Source organism: Thermobia domestica, chromosome 18 (genome assembly GCF_964235325.1).
Source record: "Thermobia domestica chromosome 18, izTheDome1.hap1.1, whole genome shotgun sequence".
NCBI classification, from domain to species: Eukaryota; Metazoa; Arthropoda; class Insecta; order Zygentoma; family Lepismatidae; genus Thermobia; species Thermobia domestica.
The window spans coordinates 46,744,503-46,771,896 of NC_137471.1; the positions used below are offsets into that span (position 1 = coordinate 46,744,503).

General features: G+C 37.6%; 1 protein-coding gene across 1 annotated transcript; it reads left to right on the forward strand.

The window, feature by feature from the left end:
* On the forward strand, positions 1-27,394 carry LOC145675449 (uncharacterized). Its single transcript, XM_081745873.1, has 2 exons — positions 1-55; positions 25,266-27,394. The coding sequence occupies exon 2, from the start codon at positions 25,295-25,297 to the stop codon at positions 27,011-27,013; it is 1,719 nt and encodes a 572-aa protein (XP_081601999.1). The 5' UTR covers positions 1-55; positions 25,266-25,294; the 3' UTR covers positions 27,014-27,394.

Genomic DNA, 27,394 nt, shown 5'->3' on the forward strand with positions numbered 1-27,394 from the left:
ATTATACAACAATAAGGATGCATAGTTATAGATATAACAGTATTAAAATTGTCACGTAAGTATTATTCACTAAAATTTAATACTTCGCTTGAAATATTTCCTAATACGTGATGCTTTGAAGTAAGCATGCTAGTAACTTGTCTACCAACATGTCTTGATATGCATTTTCTCTTAGAGCTAGGGAAAAAACGGCAGGTAGAAAATTTCAATTATGGACGTGACAGAAATTTTCAAACGTATTTTTTTTTCACAATTTTAAGTTTAATCAATATATTTTACTTTAAGCGTGTAACTTTATTCTAATTGTAAGAGCTTGTGTTAAGCTTCAAAGCACTCGAATTATTGTTCGACTTCTCATAGAAATTTGTAGACGTTAGACACGAAAGTAAAAATTACTCTCAGAGGGAGTTATGAATTAGGTCTAGTTAGCTTGATAGATATTTCGAAGCCTCACTGCTTGTAAAGCTTTACGATCCCAATTAAGAGGAATAAGACAGCTAATGTAAAGGTATTTCTAACCATCTAATAAAAAAAGGTAAAGTGAGTTTTTTTTTCTTTCGGCAGCTAATTTTTTGAAGGTATTCAGGTGCAATGTAGATGCAGCTATTTAGTGTGGCATGTGGCCTCACGAATATTGTTCTGCTTATAAGAAAGATACTACGTAATGTTTGTGATATTTGTTACACGGGTAAAAGTGGATCTGAAAAGATAGGGGAAAGCATGACGACACGCCGTTCGTGTGCCTATCGTTGCACATTGTAATTTTTTAAGAAGTGGGGGAGGCCATGGATATTTTTAGGAAGTAGGACAATGACGTCCCTCCGCGTCCCCCCTCACTTTTCCCCCTGGTTTGTTATTAATTGTTATTTTAATAGTGTAGGAATGAGGTTAATGGAAGCAGGACACACATGTACAATCATGTCCAAAATTATTGTCGCATGTCTATAAATATGTTGTTGTACGAATATAATTGGATAACCAATTCGCCCGGTATTTCTTATAATGTTAGTATCTGTATAATCGGTAAAGACATGTATGTGGAAAAGTTCATGCCAAAAGAGGAGTAAATAAGAACAATAAAACGAAAATAAAACTTTCTTGTCCACTTAGCAACATTTTGTTTTACTTATTCTAATTTTCGTATTTATAATTCTTTTCCTATGAAATTTACCACAAATATACATTTCACGATTATACACATAGTATTAGTATTAAAAGTATCCTGCAAAATCATTATCAAATTATATTCTTACAAGAAGACAGTTATAGATATGCGACAATCATTTTGGACATGAGTGTACCACTAATGAAATCATAAAAACTATTGGTACCATTCCATAACCACAGTCGTTTATCTTATTCCAGTGTTTGGCTTAAGTTTGGAGGTGCCTCTCCAGTTTCAAACCTACAAAAAACTGTTATGGTTACACAGAGAAAAATCCGTTCTGCGGACAGCGGTATATTGTACAGTCAGCGACTTTAGAAAATGGAGGTTGGATACATAAGAAATGATAGCTTTTTCCAGTAGCAGAATAGTTTCACTGTATGTCTGATAGTTGGACAACCAACATGACAGCAAATACATGCCCGAAAACATAACATGCCAGGATATTCCTCCATTTGGAGGAAAAAGTATTACTATCTGAGAGCATCACTTAGAGAAACAACCACGAGATAAATCTACAGAAATTCCATTTACTTTAAGATCAAAGAGATAGGAATTAATGCAAAGGAAACGAAAACAATAATACGCATCATGCAGAGACCGAAAAAGTATGGAAAGCTAAACAAAATGAGAAAAGAAGGAAAGAGGGAAAGGAAAGAGCAAAAGACATGGGAATAAATTAAATTTTAACACTTAAGGATAAACAGTGTCCGTCTTTCCCCCTGACCCCATCGTGGGTTTTCTCCCTTCATAGGATAAATCTCTTTCAGTATCAAACGCGAACATCATTTATAGTGTTGAAAAAAAAATAACTCAGTCTAGGCCGAGACTCGAACCCCACACCCTTAGAATGACAGTCTTACGCGGTATCCACTTACCTACACAGGCTCTATCTATAAACCAGCTATTACCCGCGCTGATATCAAACGTGTTAAATCAGCCATTGTCGGTGAGCCACCCCAGTTTCATTTGAAGTTTAAATTTTATTTACCTCACTTAGCCATCTATGGGTAGCAGTCCCCTTGCTTTCATAAAAAACATTTGTTCTGTAGATTAAAATCAAGAATGAATTAATCTGTACTCTTGGGTGCTCACTGGTGCACCAACATATCTATCTATCTATCTATCTATCTATCTATCTATCTATCTATCTATCTATATATATATATATATATATATATATATATATATATGTGTGTGTGTGTGTGTCGAATTGATTTTGGATTAAAAGAGCGACTTCGTAAATTTACGGAACGCGTGTTAACACGACAGTAAGGACATCTCGTAACGTTGTTAGGTAACACACGCAGTGTAAATAAAGTTTCAAAACCAGAAATCGGAAGATATGCCGTGGGTAAGTCGGTAAGACGTCTGCTTGCTGAGTGCAGAAATTCGGGTTCAAATCTTGGCAGTTACTTTTTTTTTTTGTTCCGTTGAAAATACATTTTTATATTTTTGCGTTTGAAATTGCTTTCTTTCATTTTTTGTAGATTATCTTAAATTAGTGAAGGCCAAGTAAGGTCAGATTACATATATGTCTGCTTTATCTGTGTGTACAGTCCAGAGATGGAGTGAGTCAATTGGGTCAAGATTTGTGAGTAGGTCAGTGGATCGTGGGTCAACAGGACGTGACTCACTGTGACACACCACCCCCCGTGACCTCTCTGACTCACACTGACCCTACGTTTTATATTTTAAGGTCTCCCTCTTTATTCGGCCTCCCTCCTTATTATTAAATTCAATGTATAGATAATTATTGAGTTGAGTTGATTTTGAGTTTAGCGCCCTTTTCAGCAGCGAGGCTATATGAGACGGGACCTACTGATTAACATAGAAACCGAAAAACGTGAGCTCCCGTTGGGAATCAAACCAGGGTCTTCCACGCCACAGGTATATAATAGTGTCTTATATAGCAGTTAATATTCTTGCTATAAAGTATCAAATAACTAAACATTTGATGTAAATAAATGAGAAACCTAAAATATTGCAGATTACTGCAATTGCGATTTAATTCAATTTAAGCATTATACATCCATATGATTGTTAAAAATGCTTTATAAAGATGCAGATTATGAATTATAGTAATTTTTTCAATGAAATGAAATTAAATTAAGTTTGACGTCCCATGCTTATGTCGGCTAGGTAAAGGAGACGGTGATGATAAGTGAACGAAAATTGTGGAACGATGTAGGTAGGAGGAAACAGGAGAATCCTGAAGAAACGAACGCACACGGTGTTTCTTCACCACAAATCTGACTTTGTGCAAGCTGGGATCGAACCAAGGACCCCATGCACCAGAGGTGAACGCTCTACCACTAAGCCACTTTGGCCCTATGAAAAATACAACCATATTTATTCTCTCTCTCTCCCTCTCCATTTTTATATAGTTATCAGAAGCATGAATAATTTTCATTTTGGGGGTGCGGTGGCTTAGTGGTAGAGCGTTCACCTCCGGTGCTTCGGGTCCCTAATTCGATCCCAGCTCGCGCCGTTTGGACTTTGTGGTGGACAAACGCCGTGCTGGTGGGTTTTCTCGGGGTTCTCCCGTTTCCTCCCACTTTCTTCATTCCACCATTTCACTCCTTTCTCATTATCACCGTCTCCTTTAGCCTAACCGGCATAACCATGGGACGTTAAACATAAAGATTTCATTTTATTTCAATTTTTGCTTTGAACGTATGGTTTCAAGTTGGTATTAAACTCAGAACTCTGATCTTAATGAGTTGAGTTGATTTGGAGTTTAACGTCTCTTTCAACAGCAAGACCATATATGATGTGGACATATTGATTAACGTAAAACCCGAACCATGTAAACTCCCGCCGTGTGGTGGTGATTGTGATTTTGAGTTTAACTGCCCGGTCAGCAGCGTGGCTGTAGGAGACGTGGACCTACTGATTAACATGGAATACGAAACACATGAGCTCCCACCGGGAATCGAACCCGGGTCTCCCAGGATAAAGTCGTGCGTACGTTAACTCCCACCGGGAATTGAAATCTGTTCTCATTGTAAGAATGTTAACGTTCCTTATTTTACCGGTTTTTGTATAACTTCATGCACCAAATTTCACAGAAGTAAATCCCCACGGTAAGCAGGTTTGCATATCCAGACTCCTAAGTATGAAAACATTTACGCTCACTTCAACCTCAAACAATTCATGAATTGAAGAATAAAGGATAATATTCCCGATAAAGTATATGGTTTGAAAAATACCATATAGGAGAGGGACATATCAGTCCTTTCTGCTCATGGAGTTATTAAAACAGGATCATCGGGCAGTGGTCTTTACCATTGAAAGATATTGCTTCTAAAATATTTCCAAGTAACTTCCAATTTTCTTGTTCTTGTTGTGGGGCTCAATGGTAAACCGCTTACGCTGGTGCGTGTGGTCTTTATTGTTTCGATCCCCGGGCAAGTAAGTTTGCGTTGGACAAGATCGTATCCGTAGGTTTTCTCAGGGTACTCCCGCTTTTTGCCACTTTTCATTCAACCAATTCTTCTATCATCATTGACTTGCTTTAAACATAGGAGAGGTCTTGGTCCCTTGAGCATTGCGGTGATGTAAGAAATCAGATTCGATCCCAAGCATTTGGGTTGTGATGTAAACCTTTGCTGTGGTTCAGTCTCAGTATTTTATTACGCGAGGTAAAACCATCCATACAGCTATAAATGTTGTTTTATCTTACGCAACCAGGTATTGATATTGAGCCAATGCGGAACCACATTTTTGGCGCTTTGAGGCCAGGAACTGACTTCGGACATTACGCTGTTTTCAAACGACTAGGATCTTTCCAATGTTACCATCCGCGTCCAACAACCCCATGTTTAATAGGGGAATAGAAAGAGCCCGTGTCTAAAACTTCCGGACCGAGTTTCTTGACGTTCAAGTTTAGGGATCGACTTCTGACATCACAATTGTGCTCAACGGATCAAAACCTTTTAAATGCCGCCAACGCCGTCCAACAACTTCATCTTTAATAGGTGAATAGAAGGGACCTGAATCCATAACGTCAGGACCCCATTCCTTGAGTTGCGTGGCCTGGGCCAGACTTCTGACATTACTACTGCACTCAGGGGACCCGGGCCTTTCCAACGCTACCACTCGCGTCCAGCAACTCCATGTCTAAGATGGTCGTCCTGACGTAGGAGAATCGACTCCATGCTTTTTTCATAATTATTCTCCAAATGGATTTGTATACAAGGTAGTTTGGCAAGTTTAGCAGCAGGTCTAAAATAAGCCTCTTGAGAGTGGCTCTTATTTGTTAAAGAATACATAACGATCGCTTTTGGCTGTTGCAATGGTCTGTCTAAGCGGCTTGATAAAAAAGAAAAAACAGCGTAGCATAACAACAAAAAGGTGTTTCTCTTATATGTTAAAAATAAAAGCACAGAAAGAAAAAGTCAAAGTTTGGTAAGGTGAGTGTCGGGGGACGCCGAATTCTACTTCGCCCCGGGCAACGAAATTCCTAGCTACGGCTCTGAACTCCAACACTTATCGGTCATTCAGAGTCTCATCCCTTACCTACAACAGCGTAGTTTGATTAACCTGTTATACCAAAACGTTTGGAAAGAACCTTTGAGTGTGACTTATTGACAGCTATGCAATATGTTGACAGAGTGCTAGTCTTCAGTTTAGCAACGAAGGTGCCCTTAGGCGAAATTTCACGTTGCTCTCTACTTTTGTCTGTGCCTTGTAAACCGTAACATTATGTTTAAAGGCAAGCAGAAACAACGTCAGTTGTTTAGTACTTCTTTGCAGAGCCACTGATAAGGCGTTTGTGTCTTTTACACAAATAAATTTTGCCTGATTGCTGTTTGAAGCCTTTTTGTATTATACACTATAAAACAACATATCCAGATTCAGAGAAATACACAGAAAGTTTAAAGAAGGGGGGTTAAAAATATCGTTATTATTCAGATGCTTTATTATTATTATTATTATTATTATTATTATTATTATTATTATTATTATTATTATTATTATTATTTTCTTGAGTACAGAGATACAAAGAACAAGAACTCCGTCACCATTAACATGGAAGCGAAAATGACTTCGAATTGGAAATAATAGATCAATGCATTTAATTTCGAGGAGAGGCTATAGGGCAGACACGGATCCAGGGAGCGATCGGGGCAATCGCCCCCCTCCCACGGAAGAGGAAGCTTTCTTATTTTATATATAAATAATACCCATCCCAAAATTTGGAGCTCTTAAAACTAGCTAAGTAGCAGTATTACAATCGACGCCCCCCCCCCAGAAGTCCGTTCTGGATCCGCCCCTGCTACAGGGGTACTTTAGAGTTCACTGCTTTTCCTTGCAATCCACGCTCATTGCTGGATAAGTATTATATTTTATTATATTATTTGTCAAATTGAGCGAAATAGTTTTACCACAGCGGCAAATTCAACAATTAGGTTTAGGAAAAACAACTCATTGGTTCAAGCACACACAGAAAGAGAGAGTCCATTTGTTCGGGATGTTTTTTGAGGTTCGCGGCGTCTCCCAAGAAGAAATCTTGCTAAAACATATGTTGTTTTTAACAAGGAACGTAAATGGGTATCAGGTATATCAGTACTTCAAATGGAAAGCAAAAAGAAAAGAGAGATAAAGATGAGTAATTTCCTATACTGTATTTTTGGCATTGAAGAATACCGTTACTGTTTTATTGATCTACTGTACGCACTTCTGCGTTTTACTAACCAACCCACAATCATGCTATATATACCATATATCGGCTAGGTCCAATCTGCTGCCAATGCGCCTTTTCTTCAAGGAACATTTTTTTATTATTACACGCTCAGAAACAAGGATAATCACCCGAAACCTGAGAAGATCTGGAGAATGACCCAGTAACAATAAACTGACAAAGGGAAGGAAATACAAAAGTGGAAAACTATTGTAATTTAAAGTCGAGGCATTTTTTCTTGCAATAAAAGACCCTTCAAGTCGGGGGAAGTTTCTTGAAATAATAGTAATATATTTTTAACTTGCTCCTTATTTTAGCTTATGTAGTAATTTAAGACACAAAGATGTATCGCAATTTGCAATACATTTTTCAATTTTCAGTGCAAACATGTAAATGCAATGTTGCATTTCCATGTTTGCGCTGCATTGCATTCCCATTTGCACTGCAAACTGCGATGCGATACTCCATTTAAAAAATGCAAGGAGATTCCTGACCAGTTGTTCTTTCAGAAAAAATGTTCAGGGTGAGGGGAGCACTGCTGGTACTATTCTATTTATTATTGTATTATAGACGTAATATTTTGGTCTCCTCCGGGGGGCACTCTCAGAGCTCCGGGAGGGGGGCAGTGCCCCAAAAACATATCTGGAAGAAATACTGTTCCTGACACCAAGATAAGACAAAAGGTAATAACAAACCTGGTCGCACAAATGCTTAATTTCGGAGTTATAGGCTGCCAAAAACATGAAGAAATGAACTTTAAAGGTCCATAGCTCCAAAACTAGGCGACCTACCGTAGTACGGTCAAGACCTTATTTAGGAACTAGTACGTGCGCTGTCCAAATATCCATATTTTAGAATTCTAACATACTTCTGCAACAATTTTTATACAGGTATTTGGTGAGTACTTCAAATTATATGCACATAGCCAAAGTTCCTCTCTAAAAATTGTCGCATGTGTACTCTAGATTCTGAAACATTGTATTTTTGGATAGCGCACATATTAGTTTCTAAGTGAAGTCTTAACCCGACTACGATAGGTAGGGATGCGCACGAGACAAGATTTGAGGCTTTCTCGTCTCGAAAATGTGCTGTAAAAGTGATGTCTCGACTCGAAAAATGTATTCTTTTTTATTGCAAGAGCTGTGTCTCGACTCGAAATTTGTCAGGAAAATTCTGTCTCGACTCGTCTCGTGCACATCCCTAACGATAGGTCCCATAGTTTTACAGCTATGAACCCTTAAAGCCCCGGATCCAGGATATGATCAAGGGAGCGACTAAATCACTGTTTGCCGCTTTATCCAGTGTAAAGCAGGATTGAAGCCTATTTTATCCAGTGTATACCTGAGTGTCAAGAGGGCTGTAGCTCCCCTTGGATCCGCACCTGTATAATATATATATAACTGTTTCTGAGTGATTAGTTTCTTCAAAACTATTGTTAAAAATATGTGAAGAGTTTTGAGACATTCGAGTCGAATCAAGATTTTTACGAGCAGTCTCGATTCGACTCGAATTTTACAAATTGTGTCTCGACTCGTGCACATCCGGTTCGGTTCTCGGTTCGGTTCGATATTGAATAAGCTGTGAGCCAAGCCGCACAAGTCGTTGACAACCGTAGACCCAGGCAGAACAGTTTTAAACATGTTTTCCTGGCACGCTATAACTTTTAACAAATTTTGGCCCAAGCACGAATACTTGATCCTCCGGAACTCAAACCCAGAACCTCGTGAACGATGTCCTTGTGTCCTAGATTTCACGACTACCGAAATCGGCAGTTAACTAGTTTTTAGTATTCAGATGGAAACCGCCTATCTTTCAAGCTTAATTACAGAATTTAATAATAATAATAATAATAATAATAATAATAATAATAATAATAATAATAATAATAATAATAATAATAATAATAATAATAATAAGCTGTAGTGGAAGTAGCAACATTGATAATAATTATATTGTTTATGCAGAATAAGTGAAAAAGGAACTTGAAACTACACACAAGATTTGGCTCGATTTGGCTCGACTCGACTCGAAACTCGATCCAAATTCGAGTCCAGTTTCGAGTGGAGTCAGAAGAAATTTTTCGAGTCGAGTTCCCGAGTCGAGCTAAAAGATGTCTGTTTCGAGTCGAATCAAGTTTAAAAATAAAAAACACTCGAACTCGCTCGTGCCCATCCCTAACCACTGCCCCTGAGTGCAGTAGTAATGTCAGAAATCAGGCTCAGACCACGAAGCTCAAGGAATGGGGTCCTGACGTTATAGGCTCAGGTCCCTTCTATTCACCTGTTAAAGATGAAGTTATTGGACGGCGTTGGCGACATTTCAAAGGTTTTGATCCGTTGAGCACAATAGTGATATCAGAAATCGATCCCTACTCTTGAACCTCAAGAAACTGGGTCCGGAAGTTTTAGACACGAGTCCTTTCTATTTCCCTTTTAAACATGGGGTTGTTGGACGCGGATGGTAACATTGAAAAGATCCTAGTAGTTTGAGGAGAGCGTAATGTCCGAAATCGGTTTCTGGCCTCAAAGCGCCAAAAATGTGGTTCCGAATTGGCTCAAAATCAATACCTGCTTGCACAAGATAGAACAACATTTATAGCTGTATAGATGGCTTTATCTCGCGTAATAAAATACTGAGACTGAACCACAGCAAAGGTTTACATCACAACCCAAATGCTTGGGATCGAATCTGATTTCTTACATCACCGCAATCCTCAAGGGACCAAGGCATCTCCAATGATTAAAGCAAGTCAATGATGATAGAAGAATTGGTTGAATGAAATGTGGGAGGAAGCGAGAGTACCTGGGAAGACCCACGAATACGACCTTGTCCACCACTAACTTACTAGGCCGGGAATCGAAACAATAAGGACCCCATGCACCAGAGATAGAGCTCTACCACTGCGCTATCGCGCCCAACGATTAAAGCGTCAATGCTAATAGAGAAGTTGGTGGAATGGAAAGTGTGAAGAAGCGGGAGTACCCTGAGAAAAACCACGAAGACGATCTTGTCAACAACAAACTTACTTGACTGGAGATCGAAACAATAAGGACCCCACGCACCAGAGGAAGCGCTCTACCACTGAGCCACCGCTCCCAATGATTAAAACAAGTTAATGATAATACAGGAATTGGTGGAATGAAGAGTAGGAAGAATCGGGAGTACCCTGAGAAAACCCACGGATGCGATCTCATCCACCTTAATGTTAATTGGTCCACCAGAGGAAGCGCTATACCACTGAGCCACCGCGCGCAATTATTAAAGCCAGTTGATAATAATAGAGGAATTTGTGGAATGAAAAGTGGGAAGAAGTGTGAGTACCCTGAGAAAAACCACGGGTATGATATTGTCCACTACAAATTTCCTTGGGTGGTGATCGTAACAATAAGGACCCCACGCAAAAGAGGAAGCGCTCTACCACTGGGCTGCCGTGCCGAATGATTAAAGCAAGTCAATGATAATAGAAGAATTAATGGAGTGAAAAGTGGCAAGAAGCGGGAGTACCCTGAGAGAAGCTACGGATACGATCTTGTCCACCGCAAACTTATTTGGCCGGGGATCGAAACAATAAGGACCCCACGCGCCAAAGTAAGCGGTCTACCATTAGCCACCGCGCTCAACAAGAACAAGAAAATTGGAAGTTACTAGGAAACATTTTAAGAAGCAATATCTTTCAATGGTAAAGACCACTGCCCGATGATCGTCTTTTAATAACTCCATGAGGAGAAAGCATTGATAAGTCTCTCTCCTATATTGTGTTTTTCAAACCACATACTTTATCCGGATACTATCCTTTATTCGTCATCCGGATGTAATCAGTTATCCGAATGTTCTATTATCCAGATATTATCCGTTATCTTAATTTTATAAATTATCCGGATAAATCCATTATCCGGATATTATCCGACATCCGGATAACATCCGTTATCCGGATCTTATCCGTCATCCGTTATCCATCATGCGGATAGTATCCGTTACCTCTATATTATCCGTCATTCGCTATCCGGATATTATCAGTCATCCATTATCCTGATATTATCCGTCATCCGTTTTGTTGTCCGTCAACCGGATATTGCAAATTCGGATAAGTTTCTATCCGATATCAGTATAAAAATTATCCAGATGTTACAATCCTTAATCACCATCGCAGGAGCTAAATATCTTCAAAGTCTGCTACACAAGAGCGGGGGCGGATCCAGTGGGCGATCATGGCGATAGCCTCCCAGAAAGGGAATATTTGTGTTTTTATATAGAAATAAAACCCATTCCAGAGTTTGGAGCTCTTAAAAGTAGCTCTAAATAGGAGTATTACCAACCACCGAGCCCCAGAAGTCCATCGTAGATCCACCTCTGGACAAGAGAATGGGAAACACTTATTATTCACATTCAGTTTGCGCATCTCAACAAATAAACAATATTTTCTTTCACTTCTGCATTCTACTACTGCATTCTAGTGAACTGTAATGCCTTTTATGTTTAAAAATAATTATTCATTTTCCAATAATTGTCAATGTTTATAAGTTCAGTAATTCACCATGAATAGAGTCAACTAGAAGTGTTTTTGTAACGAAGAAATAACAACATGAACTGTGAAATATCTTCTTACAAACTGTCGAGAGTTGAGAGTCGACAAACTTTGCTCTTTCGTTTACCGATTACCTCGAAACCGCGGTAGCCAGAATTAGCCCAGGATAGGGGACTTATATTAAGAAAATGAAAATCTTAGGAAAATGCAGAAGTCTTTTAGTCTGAGAGAAAAAAGGAATGAAATCTTTAATTTCTAGTTCTGTTAGTCTTGTAGCTCTTAGTCCGTACCAAAGTACTGATAGAAATATGGCCAATGAATTATGACTATTTTGTAGAATATTCCACTTTAATATTACAGGAAATTCATCTTCCGGCTTGCTTGGTTGTGAAAAGTTATAGAGTGTATTGGTATTGGTATACTATGTAAAGTATGTGTACTGTCGCTGATTTGTGATAACAATCAGAAACAGAAGTAAAAGGTAAATTGCAGTAATAGTTTTCTGTTAATTTTTATATTCAAGGGGAGACGGAAAACCTACTTTTATCTTAACATTTGTTTTTCTTAAAATTTCTATTCGGGTTCACACTCTTCCCCCTCAACATTGAATAGGGAAATGGAGAACTTATTTAGAATTTGATTGTTGATTCCAGTATATTTCAAGCATCACTTCTCGGACCTGGGCCTGTGATATGTCGATAAATCGCTATCGTCGATATATATATATATATATATATATATATATATATATATATATATATATATATATATAATCATATATCAACATTCGATATCGCGAATATATGGACATGAATATATCATTCGAAATTTTCGATATCGATATTCGGGGGGCGGCGAGGTATAAGGGGCCCCTAAGACTGGCGATGGATGAAGAAATTAAACTTACTTATTACAATATTGTTTTCTAATCATAATATCTTTATTACCACAAATTGCAATGTAAATACATCCACTTGCAAATTTGCAATATTATATGGTATAATTTCTTAGGCGCCAGAACTTTTCTGTTCCCTGAAAAAAGAAACAAAAAATCACGTGCAAAAGCAAGTGCTTCGAACTTTGAACTAGAATTTACCAAAAAAAAACTTTTTTATTTCTCTCTCTTGGAGATTGATTGATTGATTTTGAGTTTTACGTCCCGTTCAGCAGCGAGGCTATATGAGACGTGGACCTACTGATTAAGGTGGAATCCGAACCACATGAACTCCCTCCGGGAATCGAACCCGGGTCTCGTTACAAATCGGAGGATAATAATGGGAAAACATACTTTATATTTTGTTTTCAGCTATGGATTTTAGATTTGCAATTGATATATTGTTCCGTCTTAGCCGAATTTGAAACAAAAGAAGTTTCCAATGAGTTATTCAAAGAAATGTTTTCCGCCTCCAAATGAAAATAGGAAGACACTTAGAGAAACTTATTATCGGGTTTTAAAACACAAACATATGATTGATAGAGTATCGACCTAAACCACTCGACCATTTTGCATGCTTTTGCAGGCTTTCTTTTAACCTTTGTGAAAGCAGTTTACTGTTCCATACTCGCTTTTGTTTATTGCGATACGACTATGAGTTCTCAGTGAATATTTAGACGTCACAGCTCTTACAATGTATAAAAGTGTTTGTAGAATAAATCACATTCAATTTTACGTCCTAATAACATATGTAAATCAGGTTGAATTCATGAAATGATTGAGGTTGGAGTGAACGTAAATGTTTTCACACTTACAAGGAAGGGTCACGCAGTGGCTCCGCTGAGATCGGAACGAGACCATTGTGTTTGCATTTTATATGTTATAACTAGATGGATCCCAAAGTTATACGTGCCACCGGGCGGAATATCGTGAGTTACAACATATTTTGTAATGTAAGAACTACAAAAAAATACCATGCAGAATAGTTTGAACCGTCATTTGTTCGGAAATGGTTGAGTAAGTGAAAAACTCTGCCAACACTTATCCCACCATTTTCAACGAGAAACTTTTTGTGGTAAGAAAAAAATGCCCCAGGGTCCCCCGCGGGGTCCCAGATGGGGTCCAACTCAAAATTTTCAAATGGCAAGGGGGGTTAAGTGGCATATCATTTGAAATCTGTTGTAAAATGAAAGAAAATGCAGCAAGTCTCGACTCTCTACAACAACCGCGTGCAAAAGGGCGACGGGTCAAAGTGTAAACAAAATCTTAATTGGAAAGCCCATGACTACCCCTATAAATCGGAAACGGTAAAACAAATGTGGAAACAGGAAAGAAAGCGTGGCATTATTTTCAAAGCACAACGTGAAAATGTCTTGTTCCAGGGTCCCCACATGGTCCCAGGTGGAGTCCAACTAAAAAGTTTCAAATGGCAAGAGAGGTAGGACATCGTTTGAAAGCTCTTGTTAAATGAAAGAAGATGGAGCACGTCTCGACTTTCTCCGACAATCCTGTCCAAAATTGCGGCGGGTAAAAATATAAGCAAAAGCTTAATTGAAAATCTATGGCCACCTTGAATCCAAGAGACAGCTTAAAACCTATATCGAAAGGATAGGCATACCAAACTGCTGAAGCTAGGAAAACCAAATTTGGCATGAATGTTGATCAGTGGATGACGAAAAGATGCGAAATGTTCAAAAAACGAAACGTCTTGAGTTCAAAATGCCATAGTATGTATCGAACGCATGTCCAGCTCAAACCACTGGTGTTGGAGGTAATCCAATATGGCTGCCAGCGTGAAAAATGAGTTTGTATATAAATATGTTATTTCTTGGAATACCGTAATTAAACAACAAAGTTTGGTGCAACTCGAAATACTGAAATGACTTAAACATGGTTTGGTACTACTCGCCAATCTTGCAAATGATTTTTTTTTTTTTTTTTTTTGTATATTTGGTATTGCTTGGAGTATTGTGATCAAACCAACGAATGACATACAAATGTAACCGCCACGAATGCGCAGTTACGAATTACAATAGAGCCACCCACCTACTGGTGCAGCAAGTCCTTTATGCATGAACTACGTATGACAAAATTAGAGGAAGTCAGAGTTGTGTGTTCATCGCATATTCGTTATATTAAAGTAAATGATGGCGAGGGAACCAAACAAAACATATATGTGTTGTTACCGAATGAAATTATAGTTGAGGTGAATCGAAATTCAATTGTTCTTTAATCTTCCTATTGTTTCTAAATATATAATAGAGAAAAATAGAGATTTAAATTTGTACTGTTATGAACGACATAAGTTTTAACCGGCCATCTTGGATTCGAGGTGGCCATAGTTTATCAAATAAGCTTTTGATTACTTTTTGACCCGCCGCAATTTTGGACAGAGTTGTCGTAGAGAGTAGAGACTTGCTTCATCTACTTTCATTTAAGAAGATCTTGCAAACGATGAGCTACTTAACCCCTCTTGCCATTTGAAACTTTTTAGTTGGACCCCACCTGGGACCATGTGGGGACCCTGGGACAAGACGTTTTACCTTAAATTGTTGTACTTTGAAAATAATGCCACACTTCCTTTCCTATTTTCACATTTTTCACCGTTTCCGATTTATAGGGGTGACCATTGACTTTTCAATTAAGTTTCTGTTTACATTTTGACCCTCCGCCATTTTGCACAGGGTTGTCGTAGAGAGTCGAGACTTGCTGCATCTTCTTTCATTTTGCAACAGCTTTCAAACGATGTGCTACTTAATCCCTCTTGTCATTTGAAAATTTTGAGTTGGACCCCATGTGGGACCCTGCGAGGATCCTGGGCAAACTTTTTTATCCGAAAAAGTGTGTTCTTGAAAATGACGGGATACATATTATCCGAGTTTTCCATTTACCCAACCGTTTCCGAACAAATGATTCGGTCAAAATATTCTGCCAGCTTTGTAGTTCTTACATTACAAAATATATTGTAACTCACGATATTCCGCTCGGTGGTACGTATAACTTTGGAATCTATCTAGTTATAATATATCAAATGAAAACACATTTGTCTCGTTCGGATCTCAGCGGAACCACTGCGTGACCCTTCCTTGTTAGGAGTCTGGATATGTAAACCCGCTTAACGTAGGGATTTATTTCTGTGAAATTTGGGACATGGCGAATAAATACGAGTGAACTTGGAAATGTGAAAGTTCATCTGAATTTGTTTTACAATCACTTCAAAATACAACTTTATATATACTTTTAAAAAGCCATCCCTATTTTGAAAAAAAAATTACTGTACTTAGGCTCGAACCGCCGCCCTCCGGTTCTAGAACTTTAACAGTGCTATTAAGCACGCTTGACCACAGAGGCAACTCACGAAAATTCGTTGTGATATAGCTAATAGAATCGCTCCAAGCGCAGGTTTACACTTGGAATTTTAAATAGCCAGTTTCTGTCTTTTTCAGTAATTCCAACTGAAGATATTGACTGATTTCCCATATTGGAACTTTGCGTGAAGTGTGAATTGTATGCTCATTTCAAAAATGCACTATTTTCTGTTCTTTCAATTTTACGTATTTGCGAGTGTTCCTAAGACCTGTTGTGTGCAGCGATTTTCACACAGTTAAGCGTTTTACTAACCCCCGGAGGCATAATATGTTAAACGTAGGCAGCATTCTGTTGTTATCATAGTAGTCACTTGTAAAGGCACACCTAGTATTAGTTTTTCATTTTTGTTCTTGTGTTGACCTTGAAGGACCAACAAATGCCTTTCGTGAAGCTACAAGTTTTCTTTAACTTTATACTTTATAGCAAGAATATTAACTGCTATATAAAACACAATTATATACTGTGGCGTGGGAGACCCTGGTTTGATTCCAACGGGAGCTCATGTGTTTCGGATTACATATTAATCAGTAGGTCCCGTCTCATATAGCCTCGCTGCTGAAAAGGGCGCTAAACTCAAAATCAACTCAACTTAATAATTATCTATACATTGAATTTAATAATAAGGAGGGAGGCCGAATAAAGAGGGAGACCTTAAAATATAAAACGTAGGGTCAGTGTGAGTCAGAGAGGTCACGGGGTGTGGTGTGTCACAGTGAGTCACGTCCTGTTGACCCACGATCCACTGACCTACTCACAAATCTTGACCCAATTGACTCACTCCATCTCTGGACTGTACACACAGATAAAGCAGACATATATGTAATCTGACCTTACTTGGCCTTCACTAATTTAAGATAATCTACAAAAAATGAAAGAAAGCAATTTCAAACGCAAAAATATAAAAATGTATTTTCAACGGAACAAAAAAAAAAAAAAGTAACTGCCAAGATTTGAACCCGAATTTCTGCACTCAGCAAGCAGACGTCTTACCGACTTACCCACGGCATATCTTCCGATTTCTGGTTTTGAAACTTTATTTACACTGCGTGTGTTACCTAACAACGTTACGAGATGTCCTTACTGTCGTGTTAACACGCGTTCCGTAAATTTACGAAGTCGCTCTTTTAATCCAAAATCAATTCGACACATACACACACACACACACACACACACACACACATATATATATATATATATATATATATATATATATATATATATAGATAGATAGATAGATAGATAGATAGATATAGATATAGATATAGATAGATAGATAGATATGTTGGTGCACCAGTGAGCACCCAAGAGTACAAATTAATTCATTCTTGATTTTAATCTACAGAACAAATGTTTTTTATGAAAGCAAGGGGACTGCTACCCATAGATGGAAAATTGGAAGTTACTTGGAAATATTTTAGAAGCAATATCTTTCAATGGTAAAGACCACTGCCCGATGATCCTGTTTTAATAACTCCATGAGCAGAAAGGACTGATATGTCCCTCTCCTATATGGTATTTTTCAAACCATATACTTTATCTGGAATATTATCCTTTATTCTTCAATTCATGAATTGTTTGAGGTTGAAGTGAGCGTAAATGTTTTCATACTTAGGAGTCTGGATATGCAAACCTGCTTACCGTGGGGATTTACTTCTGTGAAATTTGGTCCATGAAGTTATACAAAAACCGGTAAAATAAGGAACGTTAACATTCTTACAATGAGAACAGATTTCAATTCCCGGTGGGAGTTAGCGTACGCACGACTTTATCGTGGGAGACCCGGGTTCGATTCCTGGTGGGAGCTCATGTGTTTCGTATTCCATGTTAATCAGTAGGTCCACGTCTCCTATAGCCACGCTGCTGACCGGGCAGTTAAACTCAAAATCACAATCACCACCACACGGCGGGAGTTTACATGGTTCGGGTTTTACGTTAATCAATATGTCCACGTCATATATGGTCTTGCTGTTGAAAGAGACGTTAAACTCCAAATCAACTCAACTCATTAAGATAAGAGTTCTGAGTTTAATACCAACTTGAAACCATACGTTCAAAACAAAAATTGAAATAAAATGAAATCTTTATGTTTAACGTCCCATGGTTATGCCGGTTAGGCTAAAGGAGACGGTGATAATGAGAAAGGAGTGAAATGGTGGAATGAAGAAAGTGGGAGGAAACGGGAGAACCCCGAGAAAACCCACCAGCACGGCGTTTGTCCACCACAAAGTCCAAACGGCGCGAGCTGGGATCGAATTAGGGACCCGAAGCACCGGAGGTGAACGCTCTACCACTAAGCCACCGCACCCCCAAAATGAAAATTATTCATGCTTCTGATAACTATATAAAAATGGAGAGGGAGAGAGAGAGAATAAATATGGTTGTATTTTTCATAGGGCCAAAGTGGCTTAGTGGTAGAGCGTTCACCTCTGGTGCATGGGGTCCTTGGTTCGATCCCAGCTTGCACAAAGTCAGATTTGTGGTGAAGAAACACCGTGTGCGTTCGTTTCTTCAGGATTCTCCTGTTTCCTCCTACCTACATCGTTCCACAATTTTCGTTCACTTCTCATCATCACCGTCTCCTTTACCTAGCCGACATAAGCATGGGACGTCAAACTTAATTTAATTTCATTTCATTGAAAAAATTACTATAATTCATAATCTGCATCTTTATAAAGCATTTTTAACAATCATATGGATGTATAATGCTTAAATTGAATTAAATCGCAATTGCAGTAATCTGCAATATTTTAGGTTTCTCATTTATTTACATCAAATGTTTAGTTATTTGATACTTTATAGCAAGAATATTAACTGCTATATAAGACACTATTATATACCTGTGGCGTGGAAGACCCTGGTTTGATTCCCAACGGGAGCTCACGTTTTTCGGTTTCTATGTTAATCAGTAGGTCCCGTCTCATATAGCCTCGCTGCTGAAAAGGGCGCTAAACTCAAAATCAACTCAACTCAATAATTATCTATACATTGAATTTAATAATAAGGAGGGAGGCCGAATAAAGAGGGAGACCTTAAAATATAAAACGTAGGGTCAGTGTGAGTCAGAGAGGTCACGGGGAGTGGTGTGTCACAGTGAGTCACGTCCTGTTGACCCACGATCCACTGACCTACTCACAAATCTTGACCCAATTGACTCACTCCATCTCTGGACTGTACACACAGATAAAGCAGACATATATGTAATCTGACCTTACTTGGCCTTCACTAATTTAAGATAATCTACAAAAAATGAAAGAAAGCAATTTCAAACGCAAAAATATAAAAATGTATTTTCAACGGAACAAAAAAAAAAAAAAAAGTACCCGAATTTCTGCACTCAGCAAGCAGACGTCTTACCGACTTACCCACGGCATATCTTCCGATTTCTGGTTTTGAAACTTTATTTACACTGCGTGTGTTACCTAACAACGTTACGAGATGTCCTTACTGTCGTGTTAACACGCGTTCCGTAAATTTACGAAGTCGCTCTTTTAATCCAAAATCAATTCGACACATACACACACACACACACACACACACACATATATATATATATATATATATATATATATATATATATATATATATATATATATATATATATAGATAGATAGATAGATAGATAGATAGATAGATAGATAGATAGATATGTTGGTGCACCAGTAAGCTCCCAAGAGTTCAGATTAATTCATTCTTGATTTTAATCTACAGAACAAATGTTTTTTATGAAAGCAAGGGGACTGCTACCCATAGATGGCTAAGTGAGGTAAATAAAATTTAAACTTCAAATGGATCTGGGGTGATTCACCGACAATGGCTGATTTAACACGTTTGATAACAGCGCGGGTAATAGCTGTTTTATAGATAGAGCCTGTGTAGGTAAGTGGATACCGCGTGAGACTGTCATTCTAAGGGTGTGGGGTTCGAGTCTTGGCCTAGACTGAGTTAATTTTTTTCCAACACTATAAATGATGTTCGCGTTTGATACTGAAAGAGATTTATCCTATGAAGGGAGAAAACCCACGATGGGGTCAGGGGGAAAGACGGACACTGTTTATCCTTAAGTGTTAAAATTTAATTTATTCCCATGTCTTTTGCTCTTTCCTTTCCCTCTTTCCTTCTTTTCTCATTTTGTTAACTTTCCATACTTTTTTGGTCTCTGCATGATGCGTATTATTGTTTTCGTTTCCTTTGCATTAATTCCTATCTCTTTGATCTTAAAGTGAATGGATTTTCTGCAGATTTATCTCGTGGTTGTTTCTCTAAGTGATGCTCTCAGATAGTAATACTTTTTCCTCCAAATGGAGGAATATCCTGGCATGTTATGTTTTCGGGCACGTATTTGCTGTCATGTTGGTTGTCCAACTATCAGACATCGAGTGAAACTATTCTCCTACTGGAAAAAGCTATCATTTCTTATGTATCCAACCTCCAGTTTCTACTGTCGCTGACTGTACAAATATACGGTATCCTCTTGCTTACTATAGAAATCAGTACGGAGCATACGTTATCCGTATGCTACATAGGCACTGCCCTTAGGTGCTACATCATGCGTTGTAGGATGTTTGACATCTAACAGTTTTCCGTATATCACATGCATATACTTATGTTACCTTCGTCAGCTATATGTTATATACGTCCATTTGTATGTGCGATTCTGACCGCCTACATTGTTTCATACGGAAAGTACGTATAGATGGAACACTTATACAGAAAGTATTATAAAACATGCGTTTTCAGTTATACGTCTGCTGTACGTTGAGTCCAAAAACTACAGGAATTACGTATGTAATCTATCTTTTTAAGTACGCCACCTACAATTTTTTCTCAGTGTAAAAAGGCAGTTAAAAATTGTTAGATTAGGTTAGTTTAATTTAGGTTAGGTTAGGTTACACGGTAAGACTTTAGTTGACTATAACTATGACTAGACCCCGTTGTCATAGAAACTTTAATTATCACCTAAATTCAGTTATCTGTGGTTCTCATAGAAATTTAATAGTCTCTCTTCATTATTCTTATATAATTCTGTAAAATTCAATGCAGAAATATCACATTCAACGCACCGATTCGCCATCCTATATGACTACCACGTTGCTGAATCATCGAAACCTCTCGCGTCTTGCAAATAGTACCCACTTCTACATATCTTTTCTCGTATTAAACGTAACTTTACTGTCCAACTTAAAACACCCCATAAGAACTCCAAATCATCATTTCTAACCTCATTTCTCCTGTAAATTTTCCTAATTTTTGTAGAAAACGGAAGGTCATCTCTAAACTTAACCCCATTGTTTAATTAATTATTTGTTTTCTGAGAATTTTGTAAAGCTTCAATTCATTGCATATTAGAGGCTATTAAATTCCTGATAAATCTATTGAGCAGTGATGAAATGAGTCACGGGTTCCGGGTTAATAGGGTCATCACTTTTGTCCAGATTATCCGTTTTTGGGTCTCGGTCCTCGGACCCGATCCGAACCGGTGACCCATAAGCAGCAGAAACATCATCTTTGTAGCATGACTGTAGAATTTTATAGTTGACTAATTATGTTCTCTATTCGAGCTCGAACATTCATTTGTTTGATACTGAGTGTGACATTGCTTAACCAAGACACGTCGTCTTGAATATGCCATGTTTGCACGAATGTAATTTCATGTTTGTTCGTTTTCCTATACATAATTCTTGAACATACAAAAATAATTAAAATCTGATTGTTTGGGCTAAGTAGTATCTTTAATGCTCTAACCACAAGTTTTACAGGTCTATTAAACTTTGCCAATCCTTCATATAAGAAACATTCGTTTTCAGATCTTCCCGGGCAATGGATCTGTCCGGGTCATTCCGTGTCATGGGTTTCTTCAGGTCAGATTGTATCACTTTGGGTCACAAGTTCGTCCAGGTCACTGTCTCAGACCAGGTCACTTCGGGTCATGGATCTGTCTAGATCACCGAGTCTGATGGGCCATGGGTCTGACTACCCCTTTGCCTTCTGGATCAAGGTCACAGTGTTTGTGTGACGCATTCTATCATTGCACCGCGTCGAAGACGTTTCCACTACCGATATAACTTGTAATCACGAAAGAGTTCTGGGTAGTACTTGTTACTTTGTTGATTAACAGTTGTAGTGAGTGAGGTTAATTGTAGCCGAATATGGATGGTGTATTTACAATTCCTATTGCAGTATGTGTAGAGATATTTAACCCACTCTCTCAAGACAAATCTACTTCTATTTTTTCTTAAACTATTTCAATGAGTTTTCTGTTCTCCTTATACATCTATAGGGGTTCCTATTAAATCTTCAAGAAGCTACTATACTTAAACTAATACACCTCAACAAAATTATATTAGAGTCGCCAACTGAAAGGTATATTTATCGTATGACCAGTAAGTATTCTTGCCAAACTCAGCTATTTATTTTAAGGTTTAAACTACTATTTTTTTTTCATCTGTTTCTTTAGGATTATGAGTGGGTGCCTGTGACTTTCTTTTTGAAAGTGGGCAACCCTCCTACATGATACACAATTCTCTGATATTCCTAACCCTCCGTATCACGATTCACTACCATAATAAATCGCACATTCGCCAAGACCATAATTTATCGGCCAAGACAAAAGCAGAGGTGGCTCCAGAGTTCTACAAAGTTCTACAAGAGGGAAGCTACATCAGCAGTGGCGGCATAACCAGCTTTCACCCCCCCCCCATCCCCTGCCGAAAATCATTGTTCTCTTTGGGGTCCTCCCACACTTTTCACTATAAAGGCATTCTTTAAATTCTGATGTGAGGCACAAATATTACAAGGAAAAATAACAATGAATTTGCCATTGCATAATAATATAACTAGTTCCTGTATGTGCCTTATATATGAAATAATTGATCTTTATTTTGAACATTTAACTCAGCACAACTAATTCAAGCTATTCGACTGGAAAACAGTTGGTGTTATCGACATTTCTCAACCTATTTCTTGAATATGAATTTCCCAATCGCTTCTGTGAAAATCATTTCGCTTACATACACATTAACATTCATACTTATTAACAGTGATATTTGCATAGATGTTCATTGTACTCCGACCCCACTCACCCTCGTCGGGTGGTTCAAGAGTGATGAAGTCACAAAGACAGTCATTTTTATTTTTTTACATATATATCTCCCCCTCCCCCTCACCTAGGTTGACTCGTCAAAGTAAAACGACAAAAAACACCCAATGCCCGACCCTCATATATGCTGAAAATTTGATCGAGATTGGTTGTGTGGTTCAAATGTTATTAGGTTTTTATTTTTTTACTTTTTATTAATACGTCCCCTTCCCCTCTCCCTCCCCCAGGATCTACCGTTAAAGTGAAATTACAAAATGTTTCCAGATCCAAACCTCATGGATCTTGAAAATTTGATAGAGATCGGTCGGATAGTTCAAGAGTTATTAAGTTACAAAAATAGTCACTTTCAGTCTTATATAAATTGATTTTTATATATCTCCTCCTCCTTCTTCTTCCCTACGTTGCTCAGTCAAATTTAAATCATATAAACGATTCCATGCCTGAATCTCAGCTATGTTGAAAATTTGATCAAGATCGGTCGAGTGATTCGGGAGTTATTAAGTTTTATTTATTTTTATACTCTCTCACCCTCCCCCAACCCTTCAGTTCTAACATCAAAATGAATAGCCTAAAACCAGCCCAACCTCGAACCTTATCCATGTTTCAAATTTGAATGAGATCGGTCGGGCGGTTCAGGAGATTTAAAGTCACAAACATAGTGATCTATATATAAACTTCTAAAATAGGGAGTTGACTTCGATCGTTTCTAAAGCAAATGAGCAGTTTACACGATCATTAATTTTAAGCAGTAGAACATTGACTTATTGTTTAACGTAGAATCTGAATCACATATACTTCTACCGAGAATCGAGCCCCTGTTTTCACATTCTCAAAAAGCATTTCCCAACCATATATCAGAATGAAGATCCTAAGTCTAAATGCAGTTCTACAAGTCAAGAGGCCATCGAATTTACTGAACCCTTCGTGAGTTTTCCCAGTGTTATCTACCCTACTTGACTTAACAATTATTGGTATTTTGTAATTATTAATTTGAAAATGAAAACGAAATGAAATTTCTAAGTTTTACGTCCCACAGTTACGGTTAGGCAAAAGGAGACGGTGATTATGAGAAACAAATGAAATGGTGGAATGAAGAAAGTAGGAGGAAACGGGAGAACCCCGAGAAAACCCACGAGCACGGTGTTTGTCCACCACAAAGTCCACACGGCGCGAGCTGGGATCGAACCAGGGACTCCAAGCACCGGAGATGAACGCTCTACCACTGAGCCACCGCGCCCCCCAATTATTAATTTGAATATTTATCTGTAACTTCACGTGCTTGCCCTCACAATAACATTTCAAAGGTTAACAAATTTAAAATCCACTTCAAGAATATCCATTCGTTTCATGAATACTTGCAAAAAAAAAATAAATAAATAAATAAAATAAAATAAATAAATAAAAATAAAAAAAATGAAATGTACCTAAGGTTTTATTAAATTCCGAAATTATAAGGTGCATTAGGAAAGTATTTTATTTTTTTCCTTTATAATATCATAATTTGTATATTGCATGAGTATCTACTGTGGAATCCTCTCGTCCATGAAGCACTCAGCCTTTTTCTTTCTGCGAGAAACAGAAATCTCTCCTACGTTGTTCGTGTGAAGCGCATGAGCGAACAGCTTAGAGATTCCACTTTTTTTTCTTCCTTCTCTCCCGCCTGCAATAAGAAGGTAGGTAAAGTTTTTTTTTCCTTTACATTAAAAATGTGATTACATTGTTGATTTAAAGAACTGTTATGTGAGGCAGGCGAACAATAGAAAGAGTCAAAGCTGCAACACGCGAGAGAAGGTAACACCAAGCATAGTGATTTACGTTATGTTGCTAAATCGCAAGTGAGCTAGCTCCCTCCTATCCAACCCCTAGCTACGAGCCTGATTTCACCTTATCTATTTCGAAACTTCATGCTACATTACTGCTGAAACTACAAATTACTGTTTTCATGAAGGAAAGAGTGTCTTAAAGCCATTTTTGGTCTCTTCTTCATGAGAAGGAATTCTTGTTTGATAGTTGCGTTTGTTCATTCTCTGCAGCAACTTATCTGTCAAGCAACCCTCTCTTAAATAAAAATCACTCAATCGAAATATAGAACGTGTTCAGCCGATGAGTTGTTAGTGAAACTAGAGATCTAGAAATGCGAACTTTATTTGTGTTTGACTCACTACAAACCATTTTTTCTCAACTCTCAGAAGAAATGCAGTGTCGTTTTTCAAGTACAAAATAAGAAGTTATTGATAACATATGTATTTTATCGATTATTTTTCTGTCAATTTATATTATGTTTATTGTTAACAGTGTACACGAATGCTAGGTTACGGTATTAGCACTGGCTGTAGCAGATAACCAAAGATTTTTTTTTTACAGTTTGAAGTAGAAAATTGAATCAAAAGTTTGACCATCCGTTAGTGTAGTTAGCATGTGACAATATTTTCTCTCAGGTGGTATACATACTTTGTACATGTTTTACAGCACGATTTGGATTTCTTTCAGGTTCCTCAAATACAATATTTAAAAAAAGAATGAGTTGGCTAAGAACAGTTCCACCTTTAAAAGAAATTCTTCGCTCCATTATATCACAATTAGTGCTGTCCAAATGCCCAAAGTCAGGTAAAGAAATATCTGATTTCTACAAAAGAAGACAATCTATTCGAGATTATTATGCTCAGCTGCCTACGACTATGTATTTAGAACTTAGTGACTTTATTTTAAGCAGTAACAAGCTTATTTCCCCGTTTGATGAAGGCAAAGATGAAGATTTTAAAGAAGTCAACCTTTATCCAAAGGATTTGTATTTACTGGAAATTTTCCTTCAAAATCATGTTCGTAACATCGATCTTACAATTAAAAGAAGCACAACATCTTTTGATTTTACTAGAATGTTGGAATTACTAAGCGAAAATTGCACTAACTTACATAGTATACGTTTCAAACGTTTTGAACGGGAACTACATTGGTTTACGAATGAGAATTTTGAATTTTTGGAAAAAGCGCTTTCTTCAGCTGTGAACCTGATTCAATTAGAGTTAGAAGGTTTTTGTACAGACGAAATTCTCGCTGCTATTGGAAGAGAGTGTCATAATCTCAGGGAACTGAATGTATCACACTCATTAATCACAGAAACTGGCATTAACTTTTTAACACAAAATATTTCGGAATTACGAGACGCAAATGAAATTGATAACACTGACAATAGTGAATGGGAGAGCACTTTCTGGAAACTACCAGGCGTGTTCCCACCAATCAGGAAACTGATACCGTTACGAGATTTGATAGTTGATTGCAATACAGTGAAAAAATATTCAAGAAAAAAGAGTCCTCTGTGTTCTACATTACGTAAATTTACAATGTACAAATTTCCCGTCTCTTCATGTAAAAAAGAACTAGTGTTGCTGGAATTGCTGGAGAACTTAGAGATTCTAGACATGAACTTGAGTGATCTAGTTTCATATTTGTTGAGTGAAGAATGGCACCCTCAGGAAAACGACAGTCAAGAATTAAGATTAAAGAAAGTAATTCTGGGATCTGTGACTTCTGAAAAAATTGATTTAATCAAGAAACTCTGTCCACGATTGGAGGCAATAGAAATTCATGAAGTATCAGAAGATGCGGATATAAACAGTTTACCACCTCTAGAGTCCTTGAGTATTGGCACGCGAAACTTTCAGGGTAATTTAGGTAATAAGATCCTTCAATTTCTGAATAGCAAAGGAAAAAATCTCAAGAAATTTCAATTATTTTCTGTCCTTTTTTCCCCCTCGGAAGCTAACGGAGTGTTGGATGTCTCTTTTGTGTTCAATTATTGTCCAAATTTAAATCTATGTTCTATTTACGTAGAAAGCATAAAGAACACAGTGCAAATTAAATATTCACCTGAACAAAACAATTTTCTAACAGTTGTAAAGCTACTCGCATTCGTTTCTGAAGATGATCTTATGAATCTCTTACATAGAATACCCAACATTGAAGAACTTTTCATCTTGGCCCTGTGTAACAAATCCGAAGACTTTGTGCAAAAGATTTGTAACATGCCTCCACGACAACATTGGAAAATATTTTGGATAGACTCGGGACGGATTTTAGAAACCGAAGATGACTTGTTTTTGTTTCTTTCAAACTTTGATCGAATCGAAATTTTGGGACGCCTCCCAGAAGAATTCAAGAAATATGGTTTGCACAGTACTAAATACGAGAATCAATGCACAAATATGCGCGACCATATTACGTTAATGCTTTTCTAGTCTCACTTAGTGCGAAGGTAAAGATCAATAATAAGCATTCTTTTTTTTTTTTTTTAAAAAAAAAAGGCATGGATTTAAGACACTGGATTTTAACAGTTTACGATTTGGAAAAACTTGGTTTTACTCCACAAAGAAGTGAAAGGTTGAAGCAAAGATAAATCAAATTAAGCAAGCATTTTGTATTTTTTTGAAACAAATAAATTTTTGATAAAAAAAATAAGTATTATTCTGTGTATGATTTATGATTGAGCGGGGACCACGAAAACTCAGTAGTAGCGCGCTCACCTGTGTTGCGTTTTGTTCTATGAGACTTCCGACAATTATGTAAAGCATCAAGGGCGCTAGACGGAGGGGGAAATGCTCATGTGGGACCCCCATGTA

Excerpts from the sequence above, each read along its gene's own strand:
- LOC145675449 (XM_081745873.1), top strand. The coding sequence starts at position 25,295 with ATGAGTTGGCTAAGAACAGTTCCACCTTTAAAAGAAATTCTTCGCTCC.